General features: G+C 33.4%; 2 protein-coding genes across 11 annotated transcripts; both read left to right on the top strand.

The window, feature by feature from the left end:
* The first annotated feature begins 4128 nt into the window (after positions 1 to 4128).
* LOC110622327 lies at positions 4129 to 12471 on the top strand. 10 transcript variants are annotated; one of them, XM_021766800.2, is made up of 12 exons: positions 4129 to 4404; positions 4498 to 4550; positions 6376 to 6590; positions 6725 to 6852; positions 7097 to 7205; positions 7343 to 7382; positions 7918 to 8007; positions 8117 to 8216; positions 8347 to 8486; positions 9812 to 9914; positions 10263 to 11077; positions 11823 to 12471. In XM_021766800.2, exons 3-12 carry the CDS (start codon positions 6452 to 6454, stop codon positions 12103 to 12105), a joined length of 1947 nt encoding a protein of 648 aa, XP_021622492.1. In that variant the 5' UTR covers positions 4129 to 4404; positions 4498 to 4550; positions 6376 to 6451; the 3' UTR covers positions 12106 to 12471. The 10 variants fall into 10 exon arrangements, with proteins under 10 accessions (XP_021622492.1, XP_043815812.1, XP_021622489.1 ...); XM_043959877.1 differs by having other exon boundaries at positions 4498 to 4587; XM_021766797.2 differs by having other exon boundaries at positions 4485 to 4550.
* A 1497-nt stretch (positions 12472 to 13968) lies between these two features.
* On the top strand, positions 13969 to 18113 carry LOC110622243 (putative pentatricopeptide repeat-containing protein At5g06400, mitochondrial). The gene has a single exon (XM_021766697.2). It carries the CDS (start codon positions 14058 to 14060, stop codon positions 17151 to 17153), a length of 3096 nt encoding a protein of 1031 aa, XP_021622389.1. The 5' UTR covers positions 13969 to 14057; the 3' UTR covers positions 17154 to 18113.
* The last annotated feature ends 439 nt before the right edge of the window (positions 18114 to 18552 follow it).

Raw genomic sequence — 18552 nt, 5'->3', positions numbered from 1 at the left:
TCGTCCTCATCCTCGTTCTCGTTCTCATTCTGTACTGTATCAGATAAATTAATTGACGGCCCTGCAAGACTATCATATAAACAATAATCATCAACTACATTTTGCTCTTCACATGGTTCATCATTTGATTCCATAGCAGTTCCAGATGGACCAATATCAGCATCCTTATTTGTAATATCAACACAACGAAATATCTTAACATATATTTCTATACCAGGTATACCACCAATTTGATATAAGTAATTAAACATACTAGATACATCATTTTCACCCCATATCTCCATACATTCAAATTTTAAGATCCATCCACAATTGTAGGTTTTCTAAAACTAATTGTTTCTATAAATTCATTATTCTCGGATAATCCAATTGCACGAACAATTTTACCGACCAGTTGATTAAAATTTATCCGTTTACTCATTGGAATAATCTTTGAAAAACCTCCATCATAATCGTAACCATTACAACTATTTATAATATATTACCATCCCAATGAATATTAGCATATGCAAGAACTGTCATTTATCTGAAAAAAAATAATAAATATTTTCATATCAATTTACTATATACATAAAAAAATAAAAATTTAAAATATAAAATTTTTAAAACTTACCTGAATTCCTTTTTTTGTAGTCGAATCGATAAGAGTAGGATGAGAAATTTTATGAAATTTGTAGAGGAAAATAAATAATTTATAAAACGCAATTTGTTGAGCTATAATGCAGATTTTGAGTAATTTATAGAGTAGTGGACAAGGTAATTTATAGAGAAATCGAAAAGGGGCAGATTTTGAGTAATTTATAAAATAGTGGACAAGGTAATATACAGAGAGATCAAAAAGGGGAGGTTAAAGTGATTTATTGAGTTGTGTGTGTTCTGGGATAATTTATAAAGGGAGTGGGGAGAGATAGTCGTTGGCTAGTTCGACACCAACATTGCCGAATTAGCCATTGAGATTTATTGCCGTCCAGCCATTGGGATTTATTGCCGTCTACTGTGCGGTCCGTGGAGATTTTATTGTCCACTGTGCGTCCGTAGAATTTATTGCCGCCCACTGTGCGTACAAATTGCTGTGCAACCACATGCACGTGCATGCAAGCACTGCAGGGCCGTGCACTTTATAGCTCTTCAGCACTTATAGTGCGGAAGAGTTATCTTCTTATATTTGAAAATTATTTTTTTAAATATGCATGATTTGAAAAATTGCTCGCAACAAGCCACTTCAGTGTTCACTTCTGAAAACTAACTTGCAAGGGGGAGGATGCCTACAGGTAACAACCCATGATTATGAGTCGCATTTGCTCGAGCGGAGTGAATAACCTTAAAAAGGAAGAGGTTTTAGTTTCTTTATCTTTAAATTGTGACCATACTAACCAAAAGACATTACGCTTTAATCCCAGAAATTTTGGGAGAAATAAAAACCTAGGGCTGGAACACAGATTTGCAGCTTAGACATTAGCATGCCCCATAAGTATTAATAAGGTTTTAATATAAGCATCTCTTTGATTAATCAATATAAATTCACTTACTACCTGAAAAGATTTACAAGATGCAGAATGGTAGTACAACCTGGTAGACGGTTTTTGAAGATCGCTTTACTGTCAATGGCAACTGCAATAACACATCTTCAACACGCATGCTACGAACTAATGCAGCAACTAAATTCATCTTCTTAGGACTCTCAAACCAGGAAGCTATGATTAATCAAAGAATTGAGTTATACCTGTCTGAATTTTTATTGTCCTATTCCTAACATGATCTTCAAATTAAAGCAAATATAAGCATCTCCCTATTATACACTATAGGAAAACATTTATATTGATTGATCGAATCAGAAAATTTGTCCACGTAGACTATTATGGATAATGGATAGATTAAATCTATAATAAAGAAATTTTATTTATCTAGTAGTTTTTTTTTAGATTTTCTATTATTTTATCTTATCATATTTTCTATTATCTTATTCTAAATCTAATAGTTGCTTATATTAAACTTTTACTTTTAATTAGAAGTTCTAGAATTTTTACTGTAAAATGAGTTTGTTTTATTCAATAAAAACAAGCATATTAACTCTCTTCTTTTTGAATTTTGAGGTGTTAAAAGAGATCTCTCTAATGAGCTCATTTTCTAATAAACAGATTAATTCTCGAATTTTACGGGATATTAAGTTGAAATGAATTGGTCAGGTTTTTAGAGAATTAATTAATATGAGTTGTTGGAGAGGATGCTAAATGTAAGAATTGCTGACTAGCCAATTAAGTTGTTAAATGTAATTATCAGTCCTTATATTTCAATTCCATTATGGAGATGCCAATCAATATTTGGACCAGTTGATGATAAAACAAAATAAAAGCTGGTAGGTGGTGGATGGCTAAGATGGTCACTATGCTTTCTTTTTTTATTATTATTTTTTTAAGCTAAAAGATATAATGGTTTTAGAAAACGAAGCATTAGTACATTTTCAAATCTGCCACAAAATAAAAGCCATTAATTGAAAATTATAGCATGGAACAATGGGCAGTGCCATTAATAATTATGATGATATTTCAAATCCTCACCCACTCTTATCTTATTTCTCACTCCTCTTTATTAGGTCAAATTTATGATAAAGCTTTAAAATGTTTTCAAATCTTGTGTTATTGGAGAGGTCGAGTTCTTGAAAGAATTGAAGCAAAATTGAGCAAAAGACAAGGTATTTGCATGTAACTTCCAAATTATAATTTATACTAGTCAGCAAAACCGGTACAAAGGTCACTATCCGATTTTGTTTTGAAAAAATTAGAGATTATCTCCATTTTGAAAATTTGAAAATTTGATTGGAGAAATTGTTGTCGTTCAAGATAAATATGAATTCTATGTCGTATCCAGGAGCATCAAGCCCTCCAGAAAAATAGTCTGAGTCCATGATCATTGGAAGATCAACAAAAAATTTACCTGAATTTCACTCCTCTCTCTCCATAATAAGAGTGGATTCCTTACCTAAGATTAACTCGTAAATTTAAGAGAGTGTCAAATGTCAACAATCGGTGTAAATGCAAGCGCCACCAGAAATTGAGCTTCAATTGCGGCTGGTTTGAGCACCAAAGACGATGTGCAGCCGCCTCGCTGCTTCTCTCTCTCTTTGACAGAACGATAAACTCCTTATTTAGGTTTCGGTCGAAGCACAAAGATGGCAAAGGGCAGAGAACATGCAAAACTTAAACGACGTCGTTTGAAATCAAGGACAGGGGAAAGCAAGGGATTTCACGATAAAGATGCTCAGTGAATGAAATGATAAAACCCCAACCGAAAAAGTGCAGCGAAATAAGCAAAATGGAGGGTAAATTTGTAAATCACAGGCCAAAAGACAAAGAAAGCCACTGCATTGAAGGAGACAAATGCAATTGAGAGGGCAAAACAATAAAAAGCCAGATTTTAATTTTCCTGTTCATTTGCAATTGCAACTGAATTTTATATATTATATTACTGAACTCTCATTTTAATAAAAAACAAAACTAAATTAAGTTGCTTAGTTTTGTGAATTTCTTGAATTTTTAATTAGTTTTTTCTCTTTTTTTTTAAGATGAAAAAAATTATATATTATAATTTTATTGATTAAAATGTCTAGAGATCGAGAACTCCTGTGGTGTATTTAAACAGAGAAGGAATATTTTATAAAAAATAAAATAATAAAAAATAAGTACCAAAATCTTCCAAATTTACTATGACTAAAAACCTAAGACTTTTAAAGATTAAAAACTTCTAAAAAATCTACTACATAAAATATACTGTGAAAAGTTTTTTCAGTAAAACAGTATTGTTTAGAGGTGAAATGAAGTCAAATAAAAAAAAAAAAAAGAAAAGAAAGGAAAGAGATTAGAAAAAAAGGAAAGAGAGTATAAATCTAAAGCCACCTCAACAGTTCCCTTTGCGATTGGTGGAGAAAAAGCCACCTGGACAGAATTCTGTAATCTTGTGCTAAAGGGCAACGCTTATGCATTTTCAAGTTACGTTAGAGAAGCAAGAGATTCCTACTCACGGCATTTCCTCAAGTAAAAAGAAGCGTCCCTGTCATTTCCAATGTTGTTTTCTTTTTTCCTTTTATTAAAAATTTACTATCTTTAATTACCTGTCATTTAATGCAGAATCCACTGAACGTAGGTGTTCCATATCCACCTACTCTTGGACCACTCACATAATGTCCTGAAATCAGTGCAACTCTCCACGACTCCACCCAACAACCGTGATCCTTTACCGGTTATTTAATGTATTAATTGCTGTTTTTAATGTTTTCAGACTATTACGTATTTTGGGAAAGGTATGGTTTTTTTGTTTTTCTGGGGTGATTCTTCTGCTTGGTGTCTGGAAATCGTCAAGTTCAAGAAGAGTCCATATTCTTTACCCGTCTGGACGGTCACGAATCAGGTGCCTTTGTCTGATTGTCTCCCCTTTAATGATGGTTTTATATTGAGATCTGTACCCACTAGGTTTGTGAGAATTTTCAGTGGTTTTAATCAGGGTGGTTTTTCAGAGAAGGGGAAATGGGTTCCAGCTAAGGAGCTTCAATTGAGGTGGAGTTTTTATTATCTTCTTAGTTTCTGCATCTGGGTACTTTCCCTTCTTTTATTTTCTGCTTGATGTAATATCTGTGAGGTTGATTATGTTTGTACCTTGGAAATATTCAGCTCAGTTTGTGTTTTTGATGGATTAATCTTTTATTGCTGGCTTTATTGGCTAAGGTCTCAGATATGTGAATGCTTGTGTATCTGCAGCAAGCTTATGTTGTTGTTTTTTTATTGATTTGCCAATCTTGTGTTGTTGCTTGGTTAGTTAATTGATGGTGAATTAGGAGTTTCATTGCTACAACAGTTGGTTAGTCTTTACAAAAAGGAGATTGTGATGGAAGAGCTTTCATACCCTTAAATTAAATTTTGGGTTATTAAATGCTCTTGAGGTGTTGGACGTTATTAGTGCTGAACTAGCATCTTTCCTAATTTAGTTTCGAAGTTTCTGAAATCTGAGCTTCACATCCTTCCCTTGAAGTCAAGAGAACCATTAATCTTGTCATGGACTCTATTGCTTTATTGCCTTTGATGAAGCTTGATTTAGTGGATGTCTGCATAAGGAATCAAACTAATCTAAATGACTGTTAATGGGTTAGAAGGTGTTTCAAATAAAGTGGAACAAGGTTACTCTCATTATATAATTTTACCGATAAAATGATTCATATTTTACTAAAGTCTCAAGTGTGTATTGGTGTATGTATATGATTAAGGTGCACTTTTATGGTTTGTCATTGATTTGATGGAGGAGCTTCAGACTTCAGGTGGCATAATGGTGGATATTTCTTAAAGCAGTGGTGCTAGAGATCTCCATGTGCATATTAGACATTGATAGGAAAAGGCAACTGCAGGCAGGTTGGATACACAACAGGATTAAGTGGTTACCTCCTGAACCAGTTGATAGATAATACAACAACAACAAGCGTTATACCAAAACTAGTTGGGGTTGGTTATGTGAATCATTTTTTGCCATTCAGCTTTGTAAGACACTAAACCTGCATTTGCACCAAAGCTTTTAACTCATTTTCTATTACATTCCTCCATGTCATCTTAGGTCTCCTCTTTCCGTTTATCACCATCTTCATGGCCCTCAGCACTCTCTCTTTTTGTCTCCAATATGTGCAACATGCATTTGCTGACGGATATGGTCATTTCTAAGGACTAATTGGCATAAATCTAATGGAGCCAAACTGCTCCTCTTGGTGATTTACATAGAAAATATCATGAAATTGTTTTGGTCAGGTAGGCGTGACAAAAACAGAATAAGTGGAATTTTATTCCAATTTGCTTATTATGAATAATTTGAAATATCTTGAAATCTATGAGTTTTTTTCACTGAATCATTAGTTTGGTCCATAAATTATTTATTTTGATTCCATTATAGCCAATGAATTTAATACATATGCCCATGCTGCTGTGTTGTTGAAGTGGACTGTCAACATGACAAAAATGGCCAACTTGGATGATGTGAACCCTTCTTGAGTCTAAAGAGCCAACAAACAGTTGTGTTTTGCAAACTAAAGATTTTATAATGAATTTTAAGCAGCTTCTTGAAGGGAAAATTTTTCAATGTACAACCATTTGGTTGTTTTTAGGATTCAGAAGTGCCCAACTCTTCCTAGTCAACAAGTTATGTCCTACTTTCGTTTCATCGGAGTGCAACAAGCATCAACACACATCCATTACCCTTTAGATAGAATTGAAACAAATCAATAACTGGTGAACCAAATTCATAAAATTAAAAAGCTTCAAATTTTGGGATCTTCATACCATTAGCCCTTTTAATGGTATGATAAGTTGTTAACTTTATTTTTTCTTTTAAATATTTTTCCAGGAGATGATAGCTAGTTGTGATCAAGTGAGTTAGTTTACACCCTAAAGTTCAAGTTTACTTGCTTGGAGATGCAAAGATGGGGAAGAATGGGAAGATCTCAGAATACAGAGAAAGGCTGGATAGGACACTGGCATCCCAGGAGCTGACAGATAATGATGCACTTAAAACCCTTGTGAGGAGTCAGCTCCTCCGGTCTTCACCTGATGAGAATGAAGGCCAGTATTTCTACAAACTTTCTATTTGCTGCTTACATCTGGATTGATGCTCTTGTTACAGTAAGCTAATAATTGTGGAGATTAGTGGCATTTGTCAAACTCTAAATTTTTGTTTTTTAACTTGTTGTTTTCAGGATGTACTGAGAATGTAATTGAAAAAAAGACTAGTGAAGTATCCTATTTTCTTGACATGTTGAGGAGTGCTTCAGTTAGTGAGCATGAGGAATCAAAAACTTCTCAGACATCACATGCTGAATGGAAAGTATGCTATCTTAACTGACTCCTCTTTCTTCTTTCTTTCTTTCTTTCATTTTTCAAATCATAATTGATGAGAATATTCTCATGTTTCTTCTTTGAAAATCTTTTCAAAAACTTCTTGTAGTCAACCATTAATTTTATTGGCTCATACCGTCAGAAACCTACAACACCTGCTTTCTTTTATGTTGTTCTTTTCCTCTCTGTTTGATTTCAGTACTGATATTGCTAAAGTTTGCTTCTCTCAACAGTTAAAAGACGACAATGAAGAGTACCGTGTCATGTATCAGCCAGGACCCCATGGTACTCCCCTTCATACATTACTTGTTGAAGGCTATGTAGATGGGCCACTTGATACTTGTGAGTTTGGATTAAATGCACAAAATTTTGAGATTCATCACACAAGTTGCACTGAGAAGCAAAAGTAGGCAGTTATTTAGGGCCTTTAATGCTTTATGTAACAGAAGCTTATTTGATAAGCAACACATTTATTGCAGGTTTATGTATTTCTTGGGAGTCAACCCTCTACAAGAAATGGTAAAGGTTGATCCATCTTTTGAGTATTACTTCATTTTGTAATGTGTCGTGTTCAGTGAGAGAACTTTTATGAGTTCATGTGATAACATAGATGTTGCCAGTTTAAACTTTTTCTTTATGTGGTGAAAATTTTGTTGTAGCATCCACAAGTTGACTGAAAATAAACTGTTTCTTTTCTATATTCTTTTGTTAACTGTTATCTTTCTTGTTTATTTCTTTAAAGAAACAACGTTGTATATTACAATAGTAAAAATATTAATGACTAGAAGAATAAGAACGTTCATGGGAATCCCACCCTTAAAATTGGGAGGATTTGTATCTGTCAGTGCCCATATGTTTGTTTGCGTTTCTTTGATTTTTGTTCATTTTTTTTATGCCTTTAAAATTTCTTGGGGATTGGAATGCTGTGTGTCACACACACTATTGTCTAGACTTGCATGTTTAAAATAAGGATTGATATTTTGCAAGAACTTTTACTGTGGGATTGAAGCTCACTATAATTTGGTGATATCTTCTTGTTTTATTTTTTTCCCAGGTGGCCACAGATTAGTTTCCCACCTTTTAAAATTACGAACTGCAAATGTTTGCAAAAAGTGCAGATTGGTGAACAAATATCTTTAGTAAGGTTTGTCAAGCTAAAAGTTTAGCAGTTGTTTAAAGTAATTTGTTTAATTCCTTTGCTTTCAATCCCACAGCTTAAAAATGCTGATGTTTTCTTAAATTTGGTAAGAAAGGGTGAAGGTAACGTGGCCGCTATCAGCTAGGGAGGCAGTTGTGCACTATTTTTTGTTTGAATACCTCAAAGATGGTCTAGTTGTTGTTCTTTTAAACACGGTAATCTTTTTAAATGGTGAACTTCATTATTACTTCAGCTGCAATTACTTTTCTAGCCATAGTTTTTGAAATCCAGCTAATCCTCAGTTGAAGCTAAACAAGAAAAACTTCATTACTATATTGCTTTCAGATATCGGATTTGGAGAGCGTCGACAAAACTACCCATGGATTTACCAGGGATGGGATCCCTGAAGTGAAGGATGTGGTAAGGATTGATGTTGTAGGAGGCTTTGCCATACAAAAAGTGACCAAAGATAGAAGTTACTTTCGGTGAGTTGTAATTATTGGCGTATCATATGAATCCTGTTAATTTAAATCTTAATCCAGTCATAGCTGTAGTCAACTGTTATGTTCTTTTCCTCTACTATTCTGTCTTGTTCTGATACCATATTCCCAGTAAAGCTTTGAAGAAATAGAAATATCATTTTAGTTTCCCAACTATGTTTTTTTTTTGTCTTTTTTGTCTTTTTTCCTTTTTGACCCTTCAACCTGAATTAAATCACTTTTTGGCAGCGTATTCAACTATCTATGCTGCATATGGACATTTAGACGCAAGGTGTCTTGCAGCTTAGGGGGGTCAATGACGATCCTAACATTTAAACTTAGGTGTCTTTAATGTCCGTCACTCACAATTTTATTCTTTTTAAAATTTATTTTTTATTACTTAAAAGGACATTTAAAAATGTAAACCATTTTTCTTTCTTTGTTTAGTTAGGCCAATAAAAAAACTTTTACCCTTCGTTTGGAATAAGAATTTTATAAGAATTCAATATAATTGAATACTTTTCTTGAAAAATTCTTATTTGGACTAAAAGAATTCAAAATTTTTTAACTTGAAAAATTTTCTATCATATCTATGAAATCATGAATCATGATTTCATGATTTTCTCCCAATCAAGCACCATGGCACCTTTTACTCGATTTGGGCAATTTCTAGCTTTTATGAATGAATTGGTTCCTTTTTTTTTTTCCTTTGTTTCTTCTATTAGTGCAAATATCCCTCTTAATCCTTTCATAAAGGGTTTTTTATCCCTGTATTATCATTTAGACCTCAAACAAGATGAAGTGGAGGTGAATAGTGTACTCTATCTTTGCTTGTAACTCTGAGCTCAGGCTGTTTCTAGTTGATGCATAGTTGAAGCAAAGTCTGTAGATAAAAGGTTTTGCTTCCATGGTTAATCTAATTGGCTTTAGGTGCAGTTTCACAACAATCTTGAGTTAGGGACTCGTAGATAGTTCAGAGGTTGCTAAACCATGTATGCACGCATCTGTAAATTTTTATTCAGTGTGACTCACTGTAGAATGTTCATCTTGGGGTATGACCTGAATGATCAGCCAAGATGTATGCTCTTCACCTTGTCAATATTAGCTTTAAATTGGCTTAAGGTTTTTGCCACATGGCAGCTGCTCTTTATATTTAAATAAAAATGAGGCTGTTTGTAGCTTAAGAAAAAAGATAGGCTAATTAGAAAGAAGATAAAAATAAGCTGAAAGAAGGAAAGCACAATTATATTTCACCTTTTATTTTCTGTTTTTTTTTTTTTTCTTATACCTTCTTTATTATATAATTTGAATATTGTCATCAAATTTGTTAGGACTATAGCAACCGTGGATTTGAAGCTGGACTTTGTCCCCCCATCCCTTATAAACTTTATATCAAGGCAACTTGTTGGCAGTGGTTTCAAGCTCTATCAAAAGGTTGTACATTTCTTCTCTGATTCTCTTCCCTAGAATCATTTTTCTATGCTGGATACCAGCCATTGGGACCAACTTATTTGGCTCTTTTAAGCCTTCAGGCTATTCACATAATTACTAAAACCGGCACCAGCCAAAATAATAGCTTGAGTCTCTGTGGAGACAGTCATGTGTTCTAGCTGCAATAGGAGCTGCAGGATCTTGAACATGCTATCTTTTGTCTTACACCCATTTTCAACTCAATGGGTTGATTAGGGCATACGATGATCCATCCTTGCATTCTCATGAATACACGATTTCTGTTTGATGTTGAACTGTTTTCTCTGACCACCAATCTTTAAACTACTACAGGCAGTGGCTTCTGTGTCTACCCATGATGAAGATTATCGCAAAGCTTTGGAGGATCCAATGTATGCTCGAATACGTGAGTCTCTTTATTCCACTGATGAGACAAATGGAACTACGGAAGGGAAAGAACTTGAAAACGATGCTTGCCTTCCACTGCAAGAGCATTCTCCGAAAGATATGGAGAAAAACTTGGAGGATATGAAACCGAAAGTTACGGGAGGTGAGGGTGCAAGTGAATCCATGTTAGAGAATGCACAAGTTACAGACAAGAAAATCTTTTGTGAGATCGAGGAAGATGAGAGCGAAGAACTCATACAATTGAAAGATGAAATAGATGACACAGAACTGAAAGTTCATAGCAATGGCAGTGTAACTGAAATATTGCAAAATATTACTGTGACTACAGATAGGAAAGCATTTGACGAAATTGAGGAAGAAGAGAGTGACGTTAGTGTAGAAGTAGAGAACTGTGGCGAAAGTATAGGTCCACCCTTAACTGATAAATTTGTAACAAAGAGTCTTGGGAACTGCAAAAGAAATATTCTTGTTAGTCCAGAGGTAGAAGAAGCTTTAGAAACTCTAGAGAAGGCCATTTCTTTGGTCCGGGAATGTGGATTTAACAGTCCAGGCAAGTTTTCCCCTGGCGTAATCAGTGACAATTCTCCAAACCTACAAAAGGGTGCAGAAAAGGATTCACCTCTTGCAGACGATAGAGTATCTTCAGATTCTGAGGTCTCTGCTGAAGTATCCGAAAAAGTTACAGCAGTGGAGAGAACTTCACATGAATCCAGGAATAAATCCAGCAATCGTGATGTCAGGTACTTCATCTTAACATATTTCTATCATACAAATTTACAATAATGATGGTAGTGATGATCCTTGTCCAAATTCTATAATCGCAAACATATTGAAGTTTAGGCTCCGATTGTTTATAGAAAATAAATTGTATTTGAAAAATACTTTTTAAACAAAATAGTTTACGTAGAAAATATTTTTCATGATAAGATAATTTATTTTTCATTGTTTAATTTTAAGTTAAAAAATAAAATATATTAACAAATTTATATATAAAAGTGTGCAGAAACTGACAAAAGAAGATGTTATGTTTCTTAAAATGACTTGCTTTTTTATTTTATGATTAATTTTCTTGAGTGGCACCATATGCTAGAAAATGTGAAAATGTTTTGCTGGAAAATATTTTCCTTGAAACAAATGGAACCTTAATCATGTAAAATTCCTTTTTTACTCCATTTTCGTTCTTGTTCTCCATTTTCTTTCATTTTTAATATATTTGTTTGGCAAAGCTTTCATTCATGTAACAATTAGTATGCCATCTTCTTTCTTAATTGAACAATACGAAAAACAAGAGAGAGACATTCATGGCCAAGTATGTTGGACCTTGATTCTGTCTCTGGAAAAACTGACTATGCTTAAACAGTCTCTGAAGCATTTGCTTTCTTTATCTTGCTCCTTCAACCAAAGGGCAGGCGAAAATGATTCTCTTCGCCGTAGATCTTTAGAACGTCGTTCTAATAATACAATTACTGATCTGATCTTGCTCAGCAGGCGTGTGGGATCGAATTCTTACACAAGGGAAGTGAACCATAACAAGATCGCACCAGCATCACCAGAACAGTATCTTCCAATAGCCACCGAAAGTATCCAGGTGTTGCGAACTTCCAAGGATGTCAATGCAGACCTACCAATTACAGATCGAACATTGCGAAACGAAAAGCAAATGGATATTGAGGTAAATGGTATCCATGAAAATGTTTTGCAGGTAGAGAAGAAATCAAGCTGGCGTAGAAAACACAGGTTGTGTTGCTTCAGTCCGAGCCGCCCGTAAATGGTGACTGTTATCTTCACATCCAAATAAAGTTGATCTATGATAGCTTACACAGAATTACAGAAATCTTTTTATATGGATTGTATCATTATATTCTTGTTTTCTTTGGAGAAACCGAACCAATAAATCTTTTGTATCTCTCATCCCTCAACTCGGATAAGATTTGAAAGCTTATAGATTTGATGAAGATGATCAATGAATAAGCAACTACTGTGCAAGAACATCACTTAAAGGTGGTGATTTACAGATAAAGACATGTCCATTGTCTTACTTGATGTATGTTCAATCCTTGTAAACATGGAAAATTTTAGAAATACACTGAAATGTTATGTTTTATATAAATGATAAGAATTTTTTTTCCTCTGAGAGTGGACTTCATGAAATCTTGTGAGGAGGGAATATAAACTTCCGGTCAAATCCGGCTACAGCCAGTTTCAGTTTGGTTTTAAGTTGGAATTCTAGGTTAGGTAAGGTTTTATTATTGAAAAAATTGATGGAATTGAATTAATTTAAATTTTTGATTTAATTTTTTATTTATTTTAGTTTAATTCAATTTATAATTTTAAAAATTTCAGTTATTTTTATTTAATTTTAACGAGAAAAAATTAAAAAATCTGAATCAAACGGATTAGTGATAATAGTATATTAGTGATAATAGAATATTATTTTTAGAGATTATATCTAAAATATTTTAATTAAATTTATTTCAATTAAAATTTAAAATAATCAGATTGGTTTTATTTAATTTAATTTTTGATTAAAATTAATTCGGTTTAATTTTTATATATATTAAGATTTTAATTTTTAATTTATTCGATTCGATTTTGAACTGAACCGACCAAATGTTGATCACTAAATTTTATAGTTCAAATAAGTTTTTATTTGAAGTGAATTTAGTTAAAAATGGTTAAATGATTTCTTTTTTTTTTTCAGTTTCGGTTTATTTTCAATTTTATTTTATTTTTTTAAATTACAATAATATTAATAATTTATACATTAAATTTAGACTTAGAATATATCATTTGTTTAATTCATATAGTAAAAAAAACTATAGATAGCAAACCAACCAAGATAAATTTTAAAAAAAGAAAAAGAAAAATGAAATCGGATCAGTTCTGGTTCAGAACTGGCTGATTTTGATCTTGGTTCAGGGGAAGAGGTTGAGCAATTTGATTCTAAATTGATCCCAGCTAATTTTATTCAATTCACAATTCAAACCGAAGTGTGAGCTAGTCTAGTTCTTGCTGTACTCGATAATTCCCCAATAAATACTGCGGTAAATCACCCTTTCACACTTATTTTTTTAATAAAAAATATTAAATGAATAATATTAATAATTATTATTGTATTTCTGTATTTTTTTTGTATTTTATATTTATATTTATTAGTGTGTGTCACATAAATGAAATGAGAGAAAGTTAATTATCATATAAATATAATCACTTTTGTATAAAATTTGTCACTAACTATACAACATTAAATTTAATAAATATGTAAAATTAATTTATAAATAATTATAATATATATATATATATATATAAATTATAATTAAAAGCACTATTTTATTATAAAATAAAATTTTATAAATATATGAATTATACAGAATTAAAATATAATTTATTTTAATTAAAAATTATTTTAATTAATTTTTTTAAATATCACAACAATATTTATTAATAATATTAAAAAATCTTATTTTATTAATAAAGTAAAATTATATAATTTTTTATTACAAATTAAATTATAAAATATTATTAAAAAAAAGCGTCAAACCGCAACTAATTTTTTTTTTCTAAACATAAATATTATTTAAAAAAACATTTTAATTAAATTCTTATAAATTTAGAACTCCATACAGGCTAATGACCATTTCTCCGAGCGCACGGGAACTGAGGTATTGTTTCTGATTTTCTGCCAGTTTCAACTTCCAAATCTCTCAAGCTCCTGAGCTAATGAGGCATATAATCAGACAACAATTCTTGTTCTCAAACTCAAGCTATAAGCTTTTTAGACCTCAGGTTTCCTTCCTTTCAAGCCTCTCTAAATCCCATTCGAACAAATCCCAAGAACCCGAATTGCAAGCCCAAGCAGAATCTAGCTCTATCAATCCGCTCTTCAGGGAGATCACTGAAATTCTGGGAGCTGATAATGTAATTCCCGAAAAATCCCCATCTGGGATCATAACAAGTGAGTTCAATGAAGAAGTAAAGGTTCACACACAAAGTGTTCGTGAAAATGTTGAGCCCAACAATGTGTTGCAAGGGAAGCAGAATTTCTCAGTGTTGGATGAAATTGATGTTAGCCCTGTAGTTCATGAGATCACTGAGATTGTTCGCGCAGAAAATGACTTGGTTTCAATGGAGGAGAGGTTAGAGAGTCTAGAGTTTCAGTTTGAACCGGAGATTATTGAGAAAGTTTTGAAGAGATGCTTTAAAGTTCCACATTTAGCTTTCAGGTTTTTTAATTGGCTGCGGATGAAAGATGGTTTTTATCATACAACCAAGATTTACAATACCATGTTATATATAGCTGGGGAAGCGAAAGAATTTAAGGTGGTGGATGATTTGCTAGGGGAAATGGAGAAGAACTCATGCGAGAAGGATATTAAAACTTGGGCCATTCTTATCTCTCAGTTTGGGAAGGCAAAATTAACAGGCAGAGCCTTGTTATTCTTTGAGGAGATGAAGAAATCTGAGTGTGAACCTGATGAAAAAAATTACAGAACGATGGTGCATTTTCTATGTAATGCTGGCAAAGGTGAGATTGCATTGGAAGTTTACAAGGAGATGACCCAAAGGGATATGGGACTGGATTTAACTTTGTACAAAATGTTACTGAATACCATGGCAAAGTCAGGAGACGTTGGTGGTGTAAACTTGGTTGCTGATGACATGAATAGGCTTTCCCAGATTCCGGAGCAGCATGTTCATGTTTATGTACTGAAAAGCTTTTGTATGGCAGGGAGAATTAGAGAAGCTTTAGCATTGATTCGCGATCTCAAGAATAAAGGGATACCAGTTAACTATGAATATTTTGAGATCTTAGTGAAAGGACTGTGCAGGGCTGGTAATATTGCAGATGCTATGGAAATCGTTGAAATTATGAAGAAAAAATCTTTAATTGATGCAAAGATTTATGGAATTATCATCAGTGGATACCTGAGGAAGAAAGAACTTTCTAGGGCACTGGAGCTGTTTCAAAGCATGAAAGAATCCGGATGGCAACCAACTGCTTCCACCTATACAGAATTAATGCAACACCTGTTCAGTTTGAATCAGTACAAAAAAGGATTCGATCTATATGATGAGATGCTGGGAAGAGGAATTGAGGCAGACTGTGTAGCAATCATGACGATTGTTGCAGGTCATGTTCGCCAGAATCAAATTTCAGAAGCATGGGAAGCATTCAATAATATGGAAGACAAGGGAATCATTCCCACTTGGAAATCTTATTCCATATTCATTAAGGAGCTCTGTAAAGTTTCAAAAACAGATGAAATTTTGAAGGTTCTGAACAAAATGCAGGCTTCCAAGATATTCATTAATAATGAAATATTCAAGTGGGTTATAGCTTGTATGGAGAAGAAGGGAGAAAAGGACAATATTCAAAAAGTGAAGCATATGCAAAGTATGTGTAGTCTTCATTCTCTACAATGCAAGGCATCCATGGATGAGGAGCTCAAAGTAGAACAGAATCATAACCAACTCGAGCTTGGAATGATAGATCAGTCAGAGCAAGGAATGACGGACCCTTACTTGTTGAAACCATTTTCAAAGGGCTATAATGAGCAGGACCTGCAAGAAATCAGTTCGATTTTGTCATCTTCAGACAATTGGTGCATAATGAGAGAAGCTCTGGAGAAATGCACTGTTCAGTTCACACCAGAATTGGTTGTGGAGATATTGCGTAACTGCAGCATGCATGGCAATGCTGCATTACATTTTTTTTCATGGGTAGGTTTGCAAACTGGCTGTTGCCACACTACAGAAACATACAACATGGCTATGAAAATTTCAGGACGCGGGAAAGATTTCAAGCACATGAGAAGCCTTTTTTATGAGATGAGAAGGAAGGGTTGCTTAATAACACCAGACACTTGGGCAATCATGATAATGCAATATGGTCGAACAGGTCTTACCGAGATAGCTTTAAAAATTTTTAATGAGATGAAAGATAATGGTTATAATCCAAATGAAAGTACCTACAAGTATTTGATCATCAGCCTTTGTGGGAGAAAAGGTAGAAAGGTAGATGAAGCTATTAACATATTCCAGGAGATGATTCGTGCTGGACACATCCCTGACAGGGAAGTGGTTGAAACTTATCTCTGTTGTTTATGTGAAGCTGGTAAATTATCAGAAGCCAGAAGGAGCTTAGATTCTCTTCACAAGGTAGGTTTCACAATTCCTCTTAGTTATTCTCTGCACATTAGGGCGCTTTGTCGATCAGGACGCCTGGAAGAAGCTTTATCCTTGCTAGATGAGGTTGGTGCAGAACAAACTTCATTGGATCAGTATACTTATGGAACCCTTGTTCACGGATTACTACGAAAGGGACGACAAGAAGAAGCATTGGCCAAGGTGGATTCCATGAAACAGACAGGCATTCAACCAACAGTCCATGTTTATACCTCCTTAATAGTTCATTTTTTCAAGGAGAAACAGATGGAAAAAGCTATGGAATATTTCAAGAAAATGCAAGAAGATGGCTGCAAACCGACAATCGTTACATATTCAGCATTGATCCGAGGATACATGAACATGGGAAGAGATGTTGATGCTTGGAATGTGTTCAATCATATGAAATTGGAAGGACCAGCGCCAGATTTTAAGACTTATTCAATGTTCATTGATTGTCTCTGTAGGGCAGGTAAATCTGAAGAAGCCTTGCAGCTTATATCCCAAATGGTAGATGATAGGATTGTTCCAAGTACTATCAATTTTAGAACTGTTATTTTTGGGCTGAATAGAGAAGGTAAACATGATTTAGCTCAGACTGTATTGAAACAAAAGTTGGCTTTAAGAAGCAAACGCAAGTTCTTGACATAATCTGCTGCTTCTTTTTTGGATAGATGCATGCTCTAATTGCAATTTTTTTGGCCACCAGCTTTTTTTTGTGGGATTAACGTATGACAATTGAATGATGCAAAGTTATTTGTTATTATTTAAAACAAACCAAAAAATGATTTTCATTGAAAATTCTTCAACTAAACGGTAAAATACATGCCTTTCTTTTGCCAAAGATATAGGGAGTTCTTTAGATAAAGCCCAAAAGGAAAATAACTCCTAATTAAGTCTAAATCCACTCCAATAGATAAGCCAAAAGCATAAAGAAATAGACCAAACATAACCCTAAGGAGCCGGACAAGCTGAATGAGGATGGAGATTCGGATAAAGCTTGCAGCGAGGGCACCACGCGTCTAGAAACTCCTATCAAGAGAAACTAAACATTGCAAGCCTAAAGAACCTATGGTCAGCAACTCAAAGCAGTATCTCAAAACAACCAGTCCACTAAGAATTTATATGAGGGAAAAAAACCCAAATGCAAGCCTAGAAAAAAAATTCCCAGGAATCTATGATGGAGCAAAGAAAATCGTCAGACCATTAGCCAGATCTAAACATCAACAATAGCGAAGCAACGAGAGCTTTGATGCCGAAGCAACCCACCAAAAGAGTATCATGAGCGTTATCGAAATAGCTGATCAAGTTCTTCCAAGAAGAGAGGCCAGCTGCAAACAAAAACAGAACTAGCAAACCAAAACACACAACAGAAAGTAGGTGAGCACCATAAATCCTCAAACATTTTTTTTCTTTAGAAGCATGCCCATAAATTGATCTTCAAGACCTCACGTCGTCGCATGTAGAGTGTGCATATGTAAAATTTATATAAAATAAAAAAGTTTATCAAAATTATCATGATTTTGACAATAATTAGTTTTATCTCTAAAAATTCCTCTACTATTCACGTGCTCCAAAAAGCAAGAGAAAGTTCGACCAACGACCAATAAAGAGGGAATAACCTTAAAAACTAAGAAGAGAAAAAAAAAAAAAACGAGAAGAGTCAAAACAATAGAAAGTATTACCGCACACATGTATAAAATCCGTGCCTTTTTAAGTCTGGTTCAATTTGATTCTATAATTCAAGAAATATAACTAAAATTTATACTGTCTCGATTTTTTTCTTAAAAACTTAATATATAATTTAAATAAGAATATAAATAAATCAAATTGATTCATATTATATAAGTTCGATTCAATAAAAATTTAATCGAATTCAACTCGATTTCTAAACGAATTAAGTTTGAGTTTAATTTTAAATTTATTTAATAAATGAGCCAATCTTAAATTTTATATTATTTAATTCAATAAAATTTATGAACTTAACTCATTTTTAAATTTACGAAAAAGTAAATAATTTCATTAAGCATAATAAAATTAATATCATAAT

This window comes from Manihot esculenta, chromosome 9 (assembly GCF_001659605.2).
Source record: "Manihot esculenta cultivar AM560-2 chromosome 9, M.esculenta_v8, whole genome shotgun sequence".
In the NCBI taxonomy this organism is placed as follows: Eukaryota; Viridiplantae; Streptophyta; class Magnoliopsida; order Malpighiales; family Euphorbiaceae; genus Manihot; species Manihot esculenta.
The sequence above is the reverse complement of the archived record's forward strand: the minus strand, read 5'-3'. Positions and strand labels throughout refer to the sequence as shown.